At 39.0% G+C, this 13,760-nt stretch overlaps 1 protein-coding gene across 1 annotated transcript; it reads right to left on the bottom strand.

The window, feature by feature from the left end:
• Positions 1–8,283: 8,283 nt before the first annotated feature.
• On the bottom strand, positions 8,284–12,511 carry LOC119542651 (sperm-associated antigen 5-like). The gene is given in 4 exon segments (XM_037847376.1): positions 8,284–8,295; positions 8,974–10,231; positions 10,297–10,432; positions 12,481–12,511. Coding segments are annotated over 4 exon segments (1,437 nt in total).
• Between the last annotated feature and the right edge of the window lie 1,249 nt (positions 12,512–13,760).

Below are 13,760 nucleotides of genomic sequence, written 5' to 3'. Positions count from 1 at the left end.
GTTAGGGTTCTCTAGGGAAACAGAACCAACAAGAGATACCTATAAATATAAGACTCTATAAAAGTGTCTCATGCAACTGTGGGGATGCATGAGTCCAAATTCCATAGAGCAGGATGTACAGGTCCAAATTCTGTTGGGCAGGCAGCGAACTGGCAACTCTAATGAAGGTGTTCAATGAACTCCTCAGGAGATGCTGGCTAGCCGAAGAAGTGAAAGTTCTCTCTCTTTCTCTCTTAAAAGTCTTCAACTGATTGGATTAAATCTAGCTGATTGAATTCTCTCATTGCAGAAGACATGCCCTTCATTGATGTAATCAGACAGGTGCCATCAGCTGACTGATGATTTAATAAACCAGCCTTCTGGTTTATTTTTTTCATTTTTTATTTTTTTGTCTGTTTTTTGTTTGTTTCCTTCCCCTATTTTTTTTTTTTTTTGGTATATGTTTTTTTGTAATCTTAATTTTATTGAGATATATTCACATACCATGCAATCATACAAAACAAATCGTACATTCGAATGTTCACAGTACCATTACATAGTTGTACATTCATCACCAAAATCAATCCCTGACACCTTCATTAGCACACACCCAAAAATAACAAGAATAATAATTAAAGTGAAAAAGAGCAATTGAAGTAAAAGAGAACACTGGGTACCTTTGTCTGTTTGTTTGTTTGTTTCCTTCCCCTATTTTTCTACTCATCCATCCATAAACTAGACAAAGTGGAGTGTGGTCCTTATGGCTTTCCCAATCCCATTGTCACCCCTCATAAGCTACATTTTTATACAATTGTCTTCGAGATTCATGGGTTCTGGGTTGTAGTTTGATAGTTTCAGGTATCCACCACCAGCTACCCCAAATCTTTAGAACCTAAAGGGTTGTCTAAATTGTGCGTAAGAGTGCCCACCAGAGTGACCTCTCAGCTCCTTTTGGAATCTCTCTGCCACTGAAGCTTATTTCATTTCCTTTCACATCCCCCTTTTGGTCAAGAAGATGTTCTCCGTCCCACGATGCCAGCTCTACATTCCTCCCCGGGAGTCATATTCCACGTTGCCAGGGAGATTCACTCCCCTGGGTGTCTGATCCCACGTAGTGGGGAGGGCAGTGATTTCACCTTTCAAGTTGGCTTAGCTAGAGAGAGAGGGCCACATCTGAGCAACAAAGAGGCATTCGGGAGGAGGCTCTTAGGCACAATTATAGGGAGGCCTAGCCTCTCCTTTGCAGCGACAGTCTTCCCAAGGGTAAATCCTATGGTAGAGGGCTCAACCCATCAAACCACCAGTCCCCTATGTCTGTGGTCATGTTAGCAACCATCGAGGTGGGGTCACAAATGATATTTAATATTTAAAGTAAATAATGGATTGCTATTTTAAACATCTCTACACTATGATAAATGAAAGTGTTTGTCAGAAATTTTCTTACTTAATCCGTGATTCCCTCACATGTTTTCTGTATCTATAGCTAGACTTATGATCGAGAATCTTCTCTGACCGAAGGGGTTTGTGTATTCGTTAGCAAGGGATAATAGAATACTTTAAATATTCAGGACTTGTTTGATATAAATGAGAAAAAAAGTTGCCTTTTTAAGGCAAAACTCTTCAGGAGCATGTTAGTTTGAAGCTGTTATGTACCCCAGAAAAGACCATGTTCTTTTAATCCATTCCTGTGGGTGCAGACCTGTTATAGTGGGACATTTTGATTAGGTTATTTTAATTGAGATGTGACCCACCCCATTCAAGATGGGTCTTAATCCACTTATTCTAGCATCCTTTATAAGAGGATAAAGGGCACACAGAAAAAGGCCAGAGAGCTCATAGATGCTCCAGAGAAGCAGAGGGTCAGAAACTAAAAGAGATGAAATTCAGAGAAACTCACAGAGAAAAGCACCAGAGAAGCTGAGAGAGGAAGCCACTGAAGCCAGAAGTTGAAGGCAATGAAACCCAGGAGAGAATGACCAGCAGACATTGCCATGTGCCTTCCCATGTGACACAGGTAGCCCTGATTCTGGCAGCCTGTCTTCAGAGTCCAGGTATCATCCTGTTGGATGACTTAATTGGGACATTTTCACAGCCTTAGAACTGTAAATTTGTAAGCTAATAATCCCCATTGTAAAAGCCAACCCATTTCTGTATATTGTATTCCAGCAGCTTTTAGCAAACCAAAACAAGGAGAAAGTATTGTGTGGTGGTTAACAAACAGGGCTCTATGTCAGACAGACCTGGTCTCCTGCTCTAACTCTGCTACTCTACTCTGGGCAAGTTACTTTGCCTCTCTATGCTTTGTTTCCTCCTCTGAAAAAATAGGGGTAATGATAAAAATGCCCAACTCAGGATTGTGCTTGGAATATGGTATACAATCAATAAACACTAGTTGTTTTCATTGTGTCATAAATTATTTTTGAGCAAACTCAAAACCACACAGCCACAAATGTCCTTGCAATAATGTTTAGTAATGGTGTCCACAGAATGGGTCATCTTATCCACTTGATTATTAAAATCTTCCTCTGTTGATGTCACCCTCTGATGAGCATTCACATGGGATGCAACTATCTTCATTTTTTTTGCCCACTCAGAAATGTCTATCCACATATCCCTTCCCTAGACTTCTTTGTCACCAGTTTTGCAATCATGCTCCTTCCAAGTCCCTGACCATCCAGCCAAACCATTAGCAACAACCCATGAATCAGTATAAAATGCACCTCTGGCCAGTTCTTCTTCCAAGCAAAATGATCAGGTGCACTGCTCAAAGTTTCACTCACTGGGAGGACTTCCCCTCACCATTGTCCTTCAGAGACATCCTAGAAAGGAGCTGAAATGCTGCAGCTGTCCACTTACAGGTGGTATCTGCATATCCTGCAGAACTATCTGTAAACCAGGCCTGAGTTTTCTCTTCCTCAGTCAACTGATTGTAAGGAACTCTCCAAGATGCCATAGCTGTGGGCTGGGAAAGAAAAGGTAACATGGCAGGAGTGGGGGCCAAAGGCATTTGGGCCACTTCCTCATGTAACTTACTTGTGCCTTCAGGACCCCTTCAAGCCCTATCTCATATATACTATTTCCATTTTATGATTGGGTGACCAACTTTATGGCTTGATGGGTCAGACAATACCCAGCTCATGATAGGAAATTGAGGTCTCATGGTAACTTGGTGGCCCACGTTTAAGCATTCTGTCTCTACTAATGCCCAATAGCAGGTCAAAAGCTCTTTCTCAAAAGGAGAGTAGTTATCTGCAGAGGATGGTAAGGCTTTACTTCAAAATTCTAAGGGCCTGTGTTGTGATTATCCTATAGGAGCCTGCCAAAGGCTCCAAACAACATCTCTATTTGCCACTGACATTTCCAGCACCATTGGATCAGCTGGATCATATGGTCCAAGTGGCAGAGCAGCTTGCACAGCAGCCTGGACCTGTCACAGAGCCTCATCTTGTTCTGGTCCTCCCACTCAAAACTATAAGCTTTTCTGGTCACTCAGTAAATGGGCCAGAATGGGACACCAAAACTAGGAATCTCTTGTCTCCAAAATCCAAAGATGCCAATGAGGTATTGTGCCTCTTTTGGTCATAGGATGGGCCGGATGCAACAGCTTATCCTTCACCTAAACAGGGATATCTCGAAATGCCCCACACCACTGGACACCTAGAAATTTTACTGAGGTGGAAGGTCCCTGTATTTTTGTTGGATTTGTCTCCCACCCTCTGACATGCAAATGTCTTAACAGCAAATCAAGACTATTTGCTAATTCTTGCTCACTAGGTCCAATCAACATGATACCACTGACATAACTGACCAGTGTGATGCCTTGTGGGAGGGAGAAATGATCAAGATCCCTGCAGACAATGTTATGACATAGGGCTGGAGAGTTGATATACCCCTGAGACAGGACAGGGAAGGTATACTGCTGGCCTTGCCAGCTGAATGCAAACTGTTTCTGGTGGTCCTTACTAACAGCAATTGAGAAAAAAAGCATTTGCCAGATCAAATGGCTGGTACCTGGCTGCATACCAGGTACCAGGGGATGTGTTGATTTGCTCAAGGAATGATACCACATCTGGAACAGCAGTTGCAATTGGAGTCACCACATGGTTAAGCTTACAGTAATCCACTGTCATCCTCCAAGATTCATCTGTTTTCTGCACAGGCCAAATAGGAGAGTTGAATGGGGATGTGGTGGGAATCACCACCCCTGCATTCTTCAAGTCCTTAAGAGTGACATTACTCTCTGCAATCCCTCCAGGAATCTGATATTGCTTCTAGCTTACTATTTTGCTATGCAGGAGCAGTTCTAGTGGCTTCCACTTGGCTTTTCCTACCTAAATAGCCATCACTTCAAGTCAGGAAACCAGTGTGGGGATTCTGCCAGTTGCTGAGTATGTCTATTCCAATTATTCATTTCAGAACCGAGGAAATAACCACAGAGTGGGTCTTTCAGACCAACTGGATCCACTGTGAGATGGACCTGAGCTAAAACTCCATAGATCACCTGACCTTCATAAGCCCCTACTCTGTCTGGTGGAGCAGAATGATGTTTTGGGTCTCCTGGAATTAATGTCACTTGTGTCAGTGTCTCATAATCTCCCTAATATCTGATAATTTCCTTTTCTCCAATGCACAATTACCCTGGTAAAAGGCTGTATGTCCCCTTGGGCATGGCTGGGAGGAAGATTGACAGTATAAATTTTTGGCAGTGTAACAGGGTCCTTCCCCAAGGGTATTCAACCTTCCCCTCATTCAAGGGGCTCTGGGTCTGTAAACTGTCTCAAGTTGGAATTGATTTAGGGGGTGTGACTTTCTGTTTTTGTGATTCAAGTTAGACTTTTGTTCTTCTGCTTATACAGATCAAACAAGAATTTAGTAGACTGTCTGTCTATTTTAATTCTAGGTACGCCATGATCTACTTACCAGTGCCATAAGTCTCTGTGAGTCAGATTATTTTGACTGTTGCTTTGTGCTTGGTTTTCCATTATAGTAGCCACACCCACCTTGTCTTTGGTGATTAACTACTGCCATGTGGCTTCTGCCAACTTGGGATCTGTTTATCCCCATTGTGTTTAAGGATTCCAGCTCAGTGGCAGCAGTTCCCATAGTAATATCTGACCTACACAGAAGGGCAACTACAGAGCTCTTCAGGGGTGACAGAACTTGTCTCACAAATTTATTCCTCAAAATTCTGGTAAAAGGTATGTCCTCTGGACGTTCAGGGATGTGTGAGCAGGTCTTCCCTGATAGATCCACTCTAACATTCCAATCTCTCTAGGCCTTTGAATCCCCTCCTTTACATTATACCACGGCAGTGCTGGCATTTTGACCTCCGATAATGTTGACCACCTTTTGATCCATGAGATCAGTTCCCACAGTAATATTTGACCTATGGAAAAGGGCAACTATAGAGCTCTTCAGGGATGATGGAGAAAGTCTCATAAATTTATTCCTCACAGTCCTGGTATAAGGTGTATCCTATGGACATTCCAGGGGTGTGTGAGCAGGTCTTCCATGATGAACCCACTCTAACACTTGAATCTCTCTAAGCCTTTGAATCCCCTCCTCTACATTATACCAGGGCAGTTCTGGCATTTCAACCTCAGGTAATGTTGACCACCTTTTGGTCCATGTTTCAGCCAACCACCCAAACTGTTAATACCCTTTCTAACCCCTTGTGCTACAACACTGAATGCAGAATCTCTGCTTAGTGTGCCCATATCAATAAATTCAGCCTGATCCAACTTTATATTCCTTCCACCATTATCCCACACCATTAATATCCATTTCTACACATACTTCCCTGATTTCTGTCTATATAAATTGGAAAACTCATGCAGTTCTCCTTTGGAGTATAGCATACTTCCTCATGGGTCACACTTTGTACCTCACCCTTCAGGGCCTGTTGGGACTTTAGTTATAAGTCTGAGAAAAACAGTTGTGGTGGGGGTAGGTCATGAAAAGAATTAGAAGTATCCCTCAAACCAATTACCTTAGGACATTCCATTGCAGTTTCATCTCGTGAAACAGATCAACAGGGTTGATCTCTTTAGGTGGAGGTTGGTTGGCAGGCTCCTCAGACTATGCTAGAGGTCAGGAAGCTTTTGCCTCAAAGCAGTTTGGACGTTGGGTAGCTGTCTCCTCAGAGCAGACTGGAGGTGGTGGGGCTGTTTCCTTGGGCAGACCACTACAAATATATCTAGCAAAGACTCAGAAGAATCCAGGGTTCCAATGTCCTCACTGCCATTATTTAAATCTATATGTCCCCATCCGAAGTTTTAGGATCCCATTCTTTTTCAGTCAGTGCCTTTACTTTAAAAGGAGACACACTGTGAGGTTGAGATTTTAGTTTACATTGTAAATTTGCTAATCACACTCTGAGACTCTGGGTCTGGTTTTCAGGAATCTCAGGTCTGTGGCCACAGGAAATAAGATTTTCTTTCAAGGCACACATAAAAACCTTTATATCTGTCATACGGCATTTAAGTTTCAAATTTGAAGCCTTTAGCTCATCCCTTTCTCTTATAACTTTATCCAGTGTATCTAAGAGCAAACAGCCAGCATCACTATACTTCTTAATTCCACAAAACTCTGTTAAGATGTCAACAACACTGTCATCCAGAGCCTTGCTTCATACAAAAATATGATTAGGAGAGTCAAATGGTGATTTTTTCTGTCTTCATTTCTAACTCATGCCATGGACTGTCAGTGCCATCTTGATTTTTGGAAAAAGAGTCATTAGTGCTTTTGAATCTAATCAGAGTGAAAAACCAACTGTAAAAGCCCATTTTAAGATTCTGTTTCTCAAGAATCACTCCAAGTACCAAGCTGTATTAGTTAGCATTCTCTAGGGAAACAGAACCAACAAGAGATATCTGTAAATATAAAATTTTATAAAAGTGTCTCATGCATCTGTTGGGATGCATGAGTCCAAATTCCATAGGGCAGGCAGCAAACTAGCAGCTCTGATGAAGGTGTTCAATGAACTCCTCAGAAGATGCTGGCTAGCCAAAAAAGAAGTGATGTTTCTCTCGTTCTCTCTTAAAAGTCTTCAACTGATTGGATTAAATCCAGCTGATCAAATTCTCTCTGTGGAAGACATGCCCTTCATTGATGTAATCAATCACAGGTGCAGTCAATTGTCTGATGGTTTAACAAACCAGCCTTCTGGTTTATTAACCAACCACAAATGTCCTTGCAGTAATGGTTAGGCCAGTGCTTGCTTGACCAGACACCTGGACACCATCACTTGGCCAAGTTGACATATGAACTTACCATCACGGATGTAAAGGACCTGTACACAGAAAACTACAAAATGTTTCTAAAAGAAATAAAAGAAGATCTAAATAAATGGAAAGAAAGTCCATGTTCATGGATTGGAAGGCTAAATTTGTTAAGATGTCAATTTTACCCAAATTGATCTGCAGATTCAATGCAATACCAATCAAAATTACAATAGCCTACTTTGCAGAAATGGAAATGCTAATTATCAAATTTATTTGGAAAAGTAAGGAGCCTCAAATAGCCAAAAACATCTTGAAAAAGAAAAATGAAGTGAGACAACTCATGCTTCCTGACTTTAAAGCATATTATAAAGTGGAAGTGGTCAAAACAGCATGTACTGGCATAAAGATAGACATATTGATGAATGGAATAGAATTGAGAGTTCAGAAATAGACCCTCAGATCCATGGTCAATTGATTTTTTCAAGGCTCCCAAATCCACCCAACTAGGAAAGAACTGTCTCCTCAATACATGGTGTTGAAAAAACTGGATATCCATATCCAAAGGAATGAAAGAGGACCCCATCACACACCACATACAAAAATTTACTCAAAATGGGTCAAAGACCTAAGTATAAGAGCCACTACCATAAAACTCCTGGACAAAAATGGAGAGGAACATTTTCAAGATCTAATGATAGGCGATAGTTTCTTTCTTTTTTTTTTTAATTTCATTCTTTTTTTCTCCTTGAACTTGTTTTATTCCTCATGGAATTTTATCCTAATGTAATAAATTTTTATACTTTAAAGGCTTTTATTAATCACCCCATCATATATCTCTGCAACCACAGCAAAACAGTGCATATAAATTTAAATTAAAACCTTTTATTCCTCTGACCAGAAGACTTTAAGTGTAAAAGCTTTATTTTGGATGGAGAAATATTTTCATCACTTGTATACTAATCATTACAATATTATAATTTTTAATAAAATAATAAACATCCCCAGTAAAATTTTATTGGAAATAATCTGTTAATGAAGTGGATGGAACTTCCCTCCCCTTACTAATTCATGTGTCCATGTATTACTGTAATTCCTAGAATAAGACAAGGTTCAGCAACAATTTTGTGCCTATTTTTCATTCTTATAGATGTGAACACTGACCTTATTCACATAAATAATGGAAATAAGTAAGAATGGAAGAAGGGTATGTCACTCAATTCTAGGAACTCCTTTGGAGATATGTACTAAAAATAGCATGTGAACAATCATCAGAAATTGTTAATGATCCACTGACATAATCAAAGTCTTCCTTCAATTTTGTTGAAAGCATGCAAAAAAGATGTGTTATGTAATCATTGTAGTCATTCCTTTTCTCAACATGTGCACAAGTATTTTCTATTGTCCTTTGATTGGTATCCATCCCCTGGCAATGTAAGATTCGGGATAGGTAGTAAGTATGTTCTTCAGCAAAGTGGTAAAGAGCAATTGAGAATAGGGAAGAAGGAGAGAAGAAATTTAGTAAACAGCACATTTGGAAGGTGAAGATCTAAAAACTTTCCTTGCCTGCATTCCCCTTGGAAAGTCTTGATACATCCCAGGGGCATAGTGAGTACACACAGTTGTGAGGGATTTTCCAGATCCTCAGCTTCCATGCATAGTCTCTTCTAGGAATGAGCCTATGGGTAAGGAGTCCCTTTTGCCCTCTGGCAGCCTACATTCTGAGAAAGAGGAGCCAATGGATTCTTCTGTGCTTTAGGAGGAAACTTCTTACCCCACCAGGTGAGGTGTCAGTCTGTACTACTGTCCTGAGCCTCTTTGTGAGGACAGCCACTTGGCTCTTCCAGTCCTGCAGCTGATGGGAGAGAATCTCCAGAATGACAAGAGATCTCAGCAGATTATCTTCCAAGTCATGTAGGGACAAGGTAGTTACATCTGGAGGACAGTCCCACAGGAGGTGCTCTGTCTCAGAAGTACTGTCCTTGTTGCCAACCAGACCTGTCTGGGAAGTGTTTGTGCTCTTTTCCTGCAGTGCTGGGGGAGTAAACCAAGTTTCTGCTGAGCAAGAAGAGAAGGGAGGAGTACCAATGACAGCATCCTGAAGCACAGAGGGGAGGGATAAGCTCTGATGGAGATTTTCTAGCATGACTGAGGAATTTACCCCTTTTTCCAGCCAGGCCAGTGAAGACTTCCAAGGCCCTGTGTCAGATTCAAGAATCAAACCAGCATCTTTTACTGCTGGACCTGAAGTTGCCTGGGATTCTATTTCTATTGGACTTGGTGTCAGGAATGCAGATGAAATATCTTCAATAGTTGAGACAAGTGCTTGATCTCTCAATTCAATCTCAGGGACAGCAGGAAAGCTCATTTCTCTCTCCTTTATAGCTCTGTGCTCTACAACTTATTCTCTGTGGTCTACCTGATTGACAGGGAAATCTGCTGCCAAGGCAGTTGAAGGGGAAAGCCAGAGCATGGAAGAGGGCAAGAAGGAATTACTTTCAGAAGTTACTAAGTCCTCAGGCACAGCCTCAGTTGCACTGTCTCTCAGGCTTTCCTTAGAGCAATGTAGTTGCGTAGTACAGGGATTTGGTGGATATTCCAAGAGATGGGATGAAGAATCCTGAAATGTTGGTTTCTCAGGCACAGCAGCATCAACTTCTGAAAAGCTGTCTTCCATACAGAGTACCACTCCCTTTCTCACCAGATCTCCTGGCCTCAAGGGCTCAGGTAGAGAGATACTGTTTGTCTCTGCCATGGCATCTAAATGGATCTCTAGTTAAATGTTTCTCTGCTGCCCCATTGGAGAGGGTACGAGGACCATGGTTTTAACCAGATAATTGTCCAGTGGATCTACTATTGCCTCGGGTGTTTTGGGAGTAGAGTTGGTTTGGGGAATCAGATCTAGGGGCTGCTCATCTGAATCAGGCTGACATGCTTCCTGACACTTTGAGGGATAGCTGAATTGTTCTGAAGGGGAATCTATCCTGGTAGCACTGATAAAATCCAGTGGAGATGGGTTATTGCTGCTTTCCATGTTTCAAGCAGGATTAACAAGAAAAGATTCATCTTTAGACATATAATGGTAACGTTTCTGAACTGCAGCCCCAGCTTGCACAGTGATGGGGTCTGCGAGGAGCACACAGCATGCCCTTTTCCCGAATTTGTGTGGGCACCAGGCTGCAGGATAAGTTCTTGGAGGGGCATTCTCATAGCTGATTTTCCCCATTGGGGTGGTAGAATATTATTCAGCAATAAGAAGGAATGAAGTACTGAAACGTGACAACATGGATGAACCATGAGGGCATTATGTTGAGTGAAATAAATCAGACACTAATGGACAAAAATTTATGATCTCACTAATAGTTAATTATAATATATAAACCCATAGACATAAAATCTAGAATATAGGTTACCAAGAGATAGAATGAGGCTAGACAATGGGATGCAGTTGGTTAATAATATGCAGAATTTTTAACAAGGTTGAACTTAAACATTTTTAAATGGATAGAGCTGATGGTAGCATGTTATTGTTGATATAATTAACAGTATTGAAATATGTGTGCATGTGGCTGAAAGGGGAAGGTTAGAGTCATGTAGGTTGCCAGAAGGAAAGCTAGAGGTTAAAACATGGGAATGTATAATAAAGTGAATGTTTTGGTGGATGATGTATGTGATTAACAAATATTAAAAAGTTCTTCCATGAGCTAGAACAAATGTACATTATTACAAGAAGTTAATAATAGAGTGGTAAATAGAAAAATGTACCTATTGCTAACTATGGACTAGAGTTAACAGTAATATCTTAATAGTCTTTCATCAACAATAACAAATGTATCATACCAAAACTAGGAGTCAATATTGGGGGTGGGTGGGGGCGGTAGTGGGATATGAGGTATGAGATGTTTTGGGTTTTTCTTTTTCTTCTTTTTTTTTTTGAGTAATGAAAATGTTCTAAAATTGATTGTGATGATACTGTAAGCCATTGATTGTATACTTTGGATGGATTGTATAGTGTATGAATATATCTCAATAAAACTGCATTAAAAAAAGTACACAGAAGGTAGTTAGAATGAGCACCTCCTTACCAAATTAGGAAAAATTCAGGCAACAAAAAAGGTGATATTAAAAGATTTTAACACATTTTAAAAATAAGAAGTCATGAGTCCATACAGATATGAATAAGTAAATGGATAAATTGAAGGTTTGATGAAGGATGGAGATTTATATGGTTTCAAGTTGAGTTTTCCCCCAAAGTACATGATAATTACAAAGGGGAAAAGATTAATTATACAGTCTTGCAGATACCACCTCAATCAAGTGATCAAAATGAATATCATCAGTAATGGGACAATTGGAAACAGTATGCTACCTAAGATGTATTGAGAAGAATGCAGCCAATTGTATGTAATATTCCTGCCAAAGGTACATAATGTGAATCCAGTCAAGAGGAAAAATCAAGCAAACTCAAATTGAGGGAAATTCTACAAAATAACTGGCCTCTGATGTTCACAATTGTCAAGATCATGAAAGTAAAGACTAATGAACTATTCCAGCAGGAACAGGACAAAAGAGACACAAGATTAAAGTCTATGCATGATTTTTTTTTTTTTTTTTTTTTGCAAAACTTGAATGGGATCTGAGGATCAAACAATACTAAAGTATCAATGTCAATTGTCTGATTTTGATTGTGCTTATTTAGGAGAATGTCCTTGTTTGTAGAAAATACACTTAAAGTAGTTAAGTGTGATAGGCCTCAGTTCAATTTATTCTCAAACAGTTCAAGGAAAAAAGTTCATTTGCAAGATGAACCTCAAAAGAATGCCGATAATGGTTGCAAAATATCAAATCAAGATTACAAATCCAAGTACTAAGGAGGCAGCGTTTTCTTCAGCAAGATTAAGAACTCTAGCTAGACAGAGCACATATTGTGTATTTACTACGTTTTAAAAGAGTACTCTTTGTTCACACCTTTCGTAACTGTGTTGTCATACAACTGGTCACAAATAACCATTCAACAGCAGGTTAAAATTATCTAGAACTTGCTTCACTTTGTTGAATAAAGCCACTGCTAGATAGTTTTTAGTCGACAAGAAAGTTAAAAAACACTCATGGGGTTTTCTCTCATAAATATATTACACAATAATTATCCACTGATCTGTGTTTGTTATATCTGGAATAAAATCTTCAAAAATGGACTCTTATTTGCTGTCTGGTTTATTTTATTTTCCACTTATTTTTATACATATTTTCCCACTGTTTTGATTAATTCTTCATAAAAAATTTTGGTTAAATGTCAAGTTTACTTTTTTCATTTTAATATTTTTCCAAATTCTCATGGATTAAGAGCAGCAATTATTTCAATAATTCCTATGTAATGTCTGTTATTTAAGAATGGCTCTATACATTATGACTTCTTTACTTTAAAGTCTTGATAGCCATGACTATAACCACTTCAAAATTATATTGAATGTTCTTTCTTGTCTATTTTTCAAGACTATGGCTTTGTTTATTTTCATTTGATTTATGTATAATCCAAGTAGACATAACCTTCTTGTGCCCTACAAAATCTTTATGACATCAAGAATTCTCAATATAGTCACCCAGTCTGAAAACCTGTATGATGTAAATAATGTCTATCTTGTTTAAAAAGTTTATAAACAAACAGTATGTGCAAATTTGAGTCTAAGGATAGCTAGCCAGGATCTCATAACAGTTTGCTGTGAAAGTTTTTTTCAAAATATTTATTTGATCTCTTTACTGCAAAAAAGAAAGAAAAGAAACACTTAAAAAAATTATTTTGTGTGTTTATGTTTGCATATATGTGTCAAGGTAAAAATTAGAAGGATACATACCAAATTGTTTATATCTGTTATCTTGGGGAATGGGATCAGATATGGTCAAGGAAGACTTAACATTTTTTTACACATTTGTATATTGATTAAATTATTACTAGTGTATTTTACATTGGAAATATGTATAATATATATTATATATATTAGACAATTTTCATTGCTCCAAAGAGAAAAATAACAGGTAGACACAAAAAAAGGAAAACCCCAAACATCCCATATCTCTTATTCCCCTTTTTATTGACCTCTAGTATTGGTGTGGTACACCTGCTACTGTTGATGAAAGAATATTAAAGTATTACTTTTAAATATAGTCTGTAGCTTGCAGTAGGTAATTTTTTCCCATATACCACTCTATTAGTAACTCTTTGTACAAATGTCATGCATTTGTAGAAGTTCATGCAAGAACTTATTTGTATTTGTAGTGTTAATCAGTGACATACATGACTTTAAACAACCCCATTCAATCAAATTCACCTTCAATATGGCACTATTATGTATAATCCCAATAATAAGCTACCATCACCTCTATCCATTCCCCACCATTTATGTTCAACCTTGTTAGCAATTCTGTATATATTATGTAACCACTTCCCCTTCTCTAGCTTCTATCTCTAGGTACCCTATATTCTACATTTTAAGATTCTGAGTTTACATATTCTAGTTAGTTCATATTAGTGAAATCATACATATCCATCCTTTTGTGTCTGGC

Source organism: Choloepus didactylus, chromosome 8 (assembly GCF_015220235.1).
Source record: "Choloepus didactylus isolate mChoDid1 chromosome 8, mChoDid1.pri, whole genome shotgun sequence".
Classification (NCBI taxonomy): Eukaryota; Metazoa; Chordata; class Mammalia; order Pilosa; family Megalonychidae; genus Choloepus; species Choloepus didactylus.
This window is presented reverse-complemented; position numbering and strand designations above follow the sequence as displayed.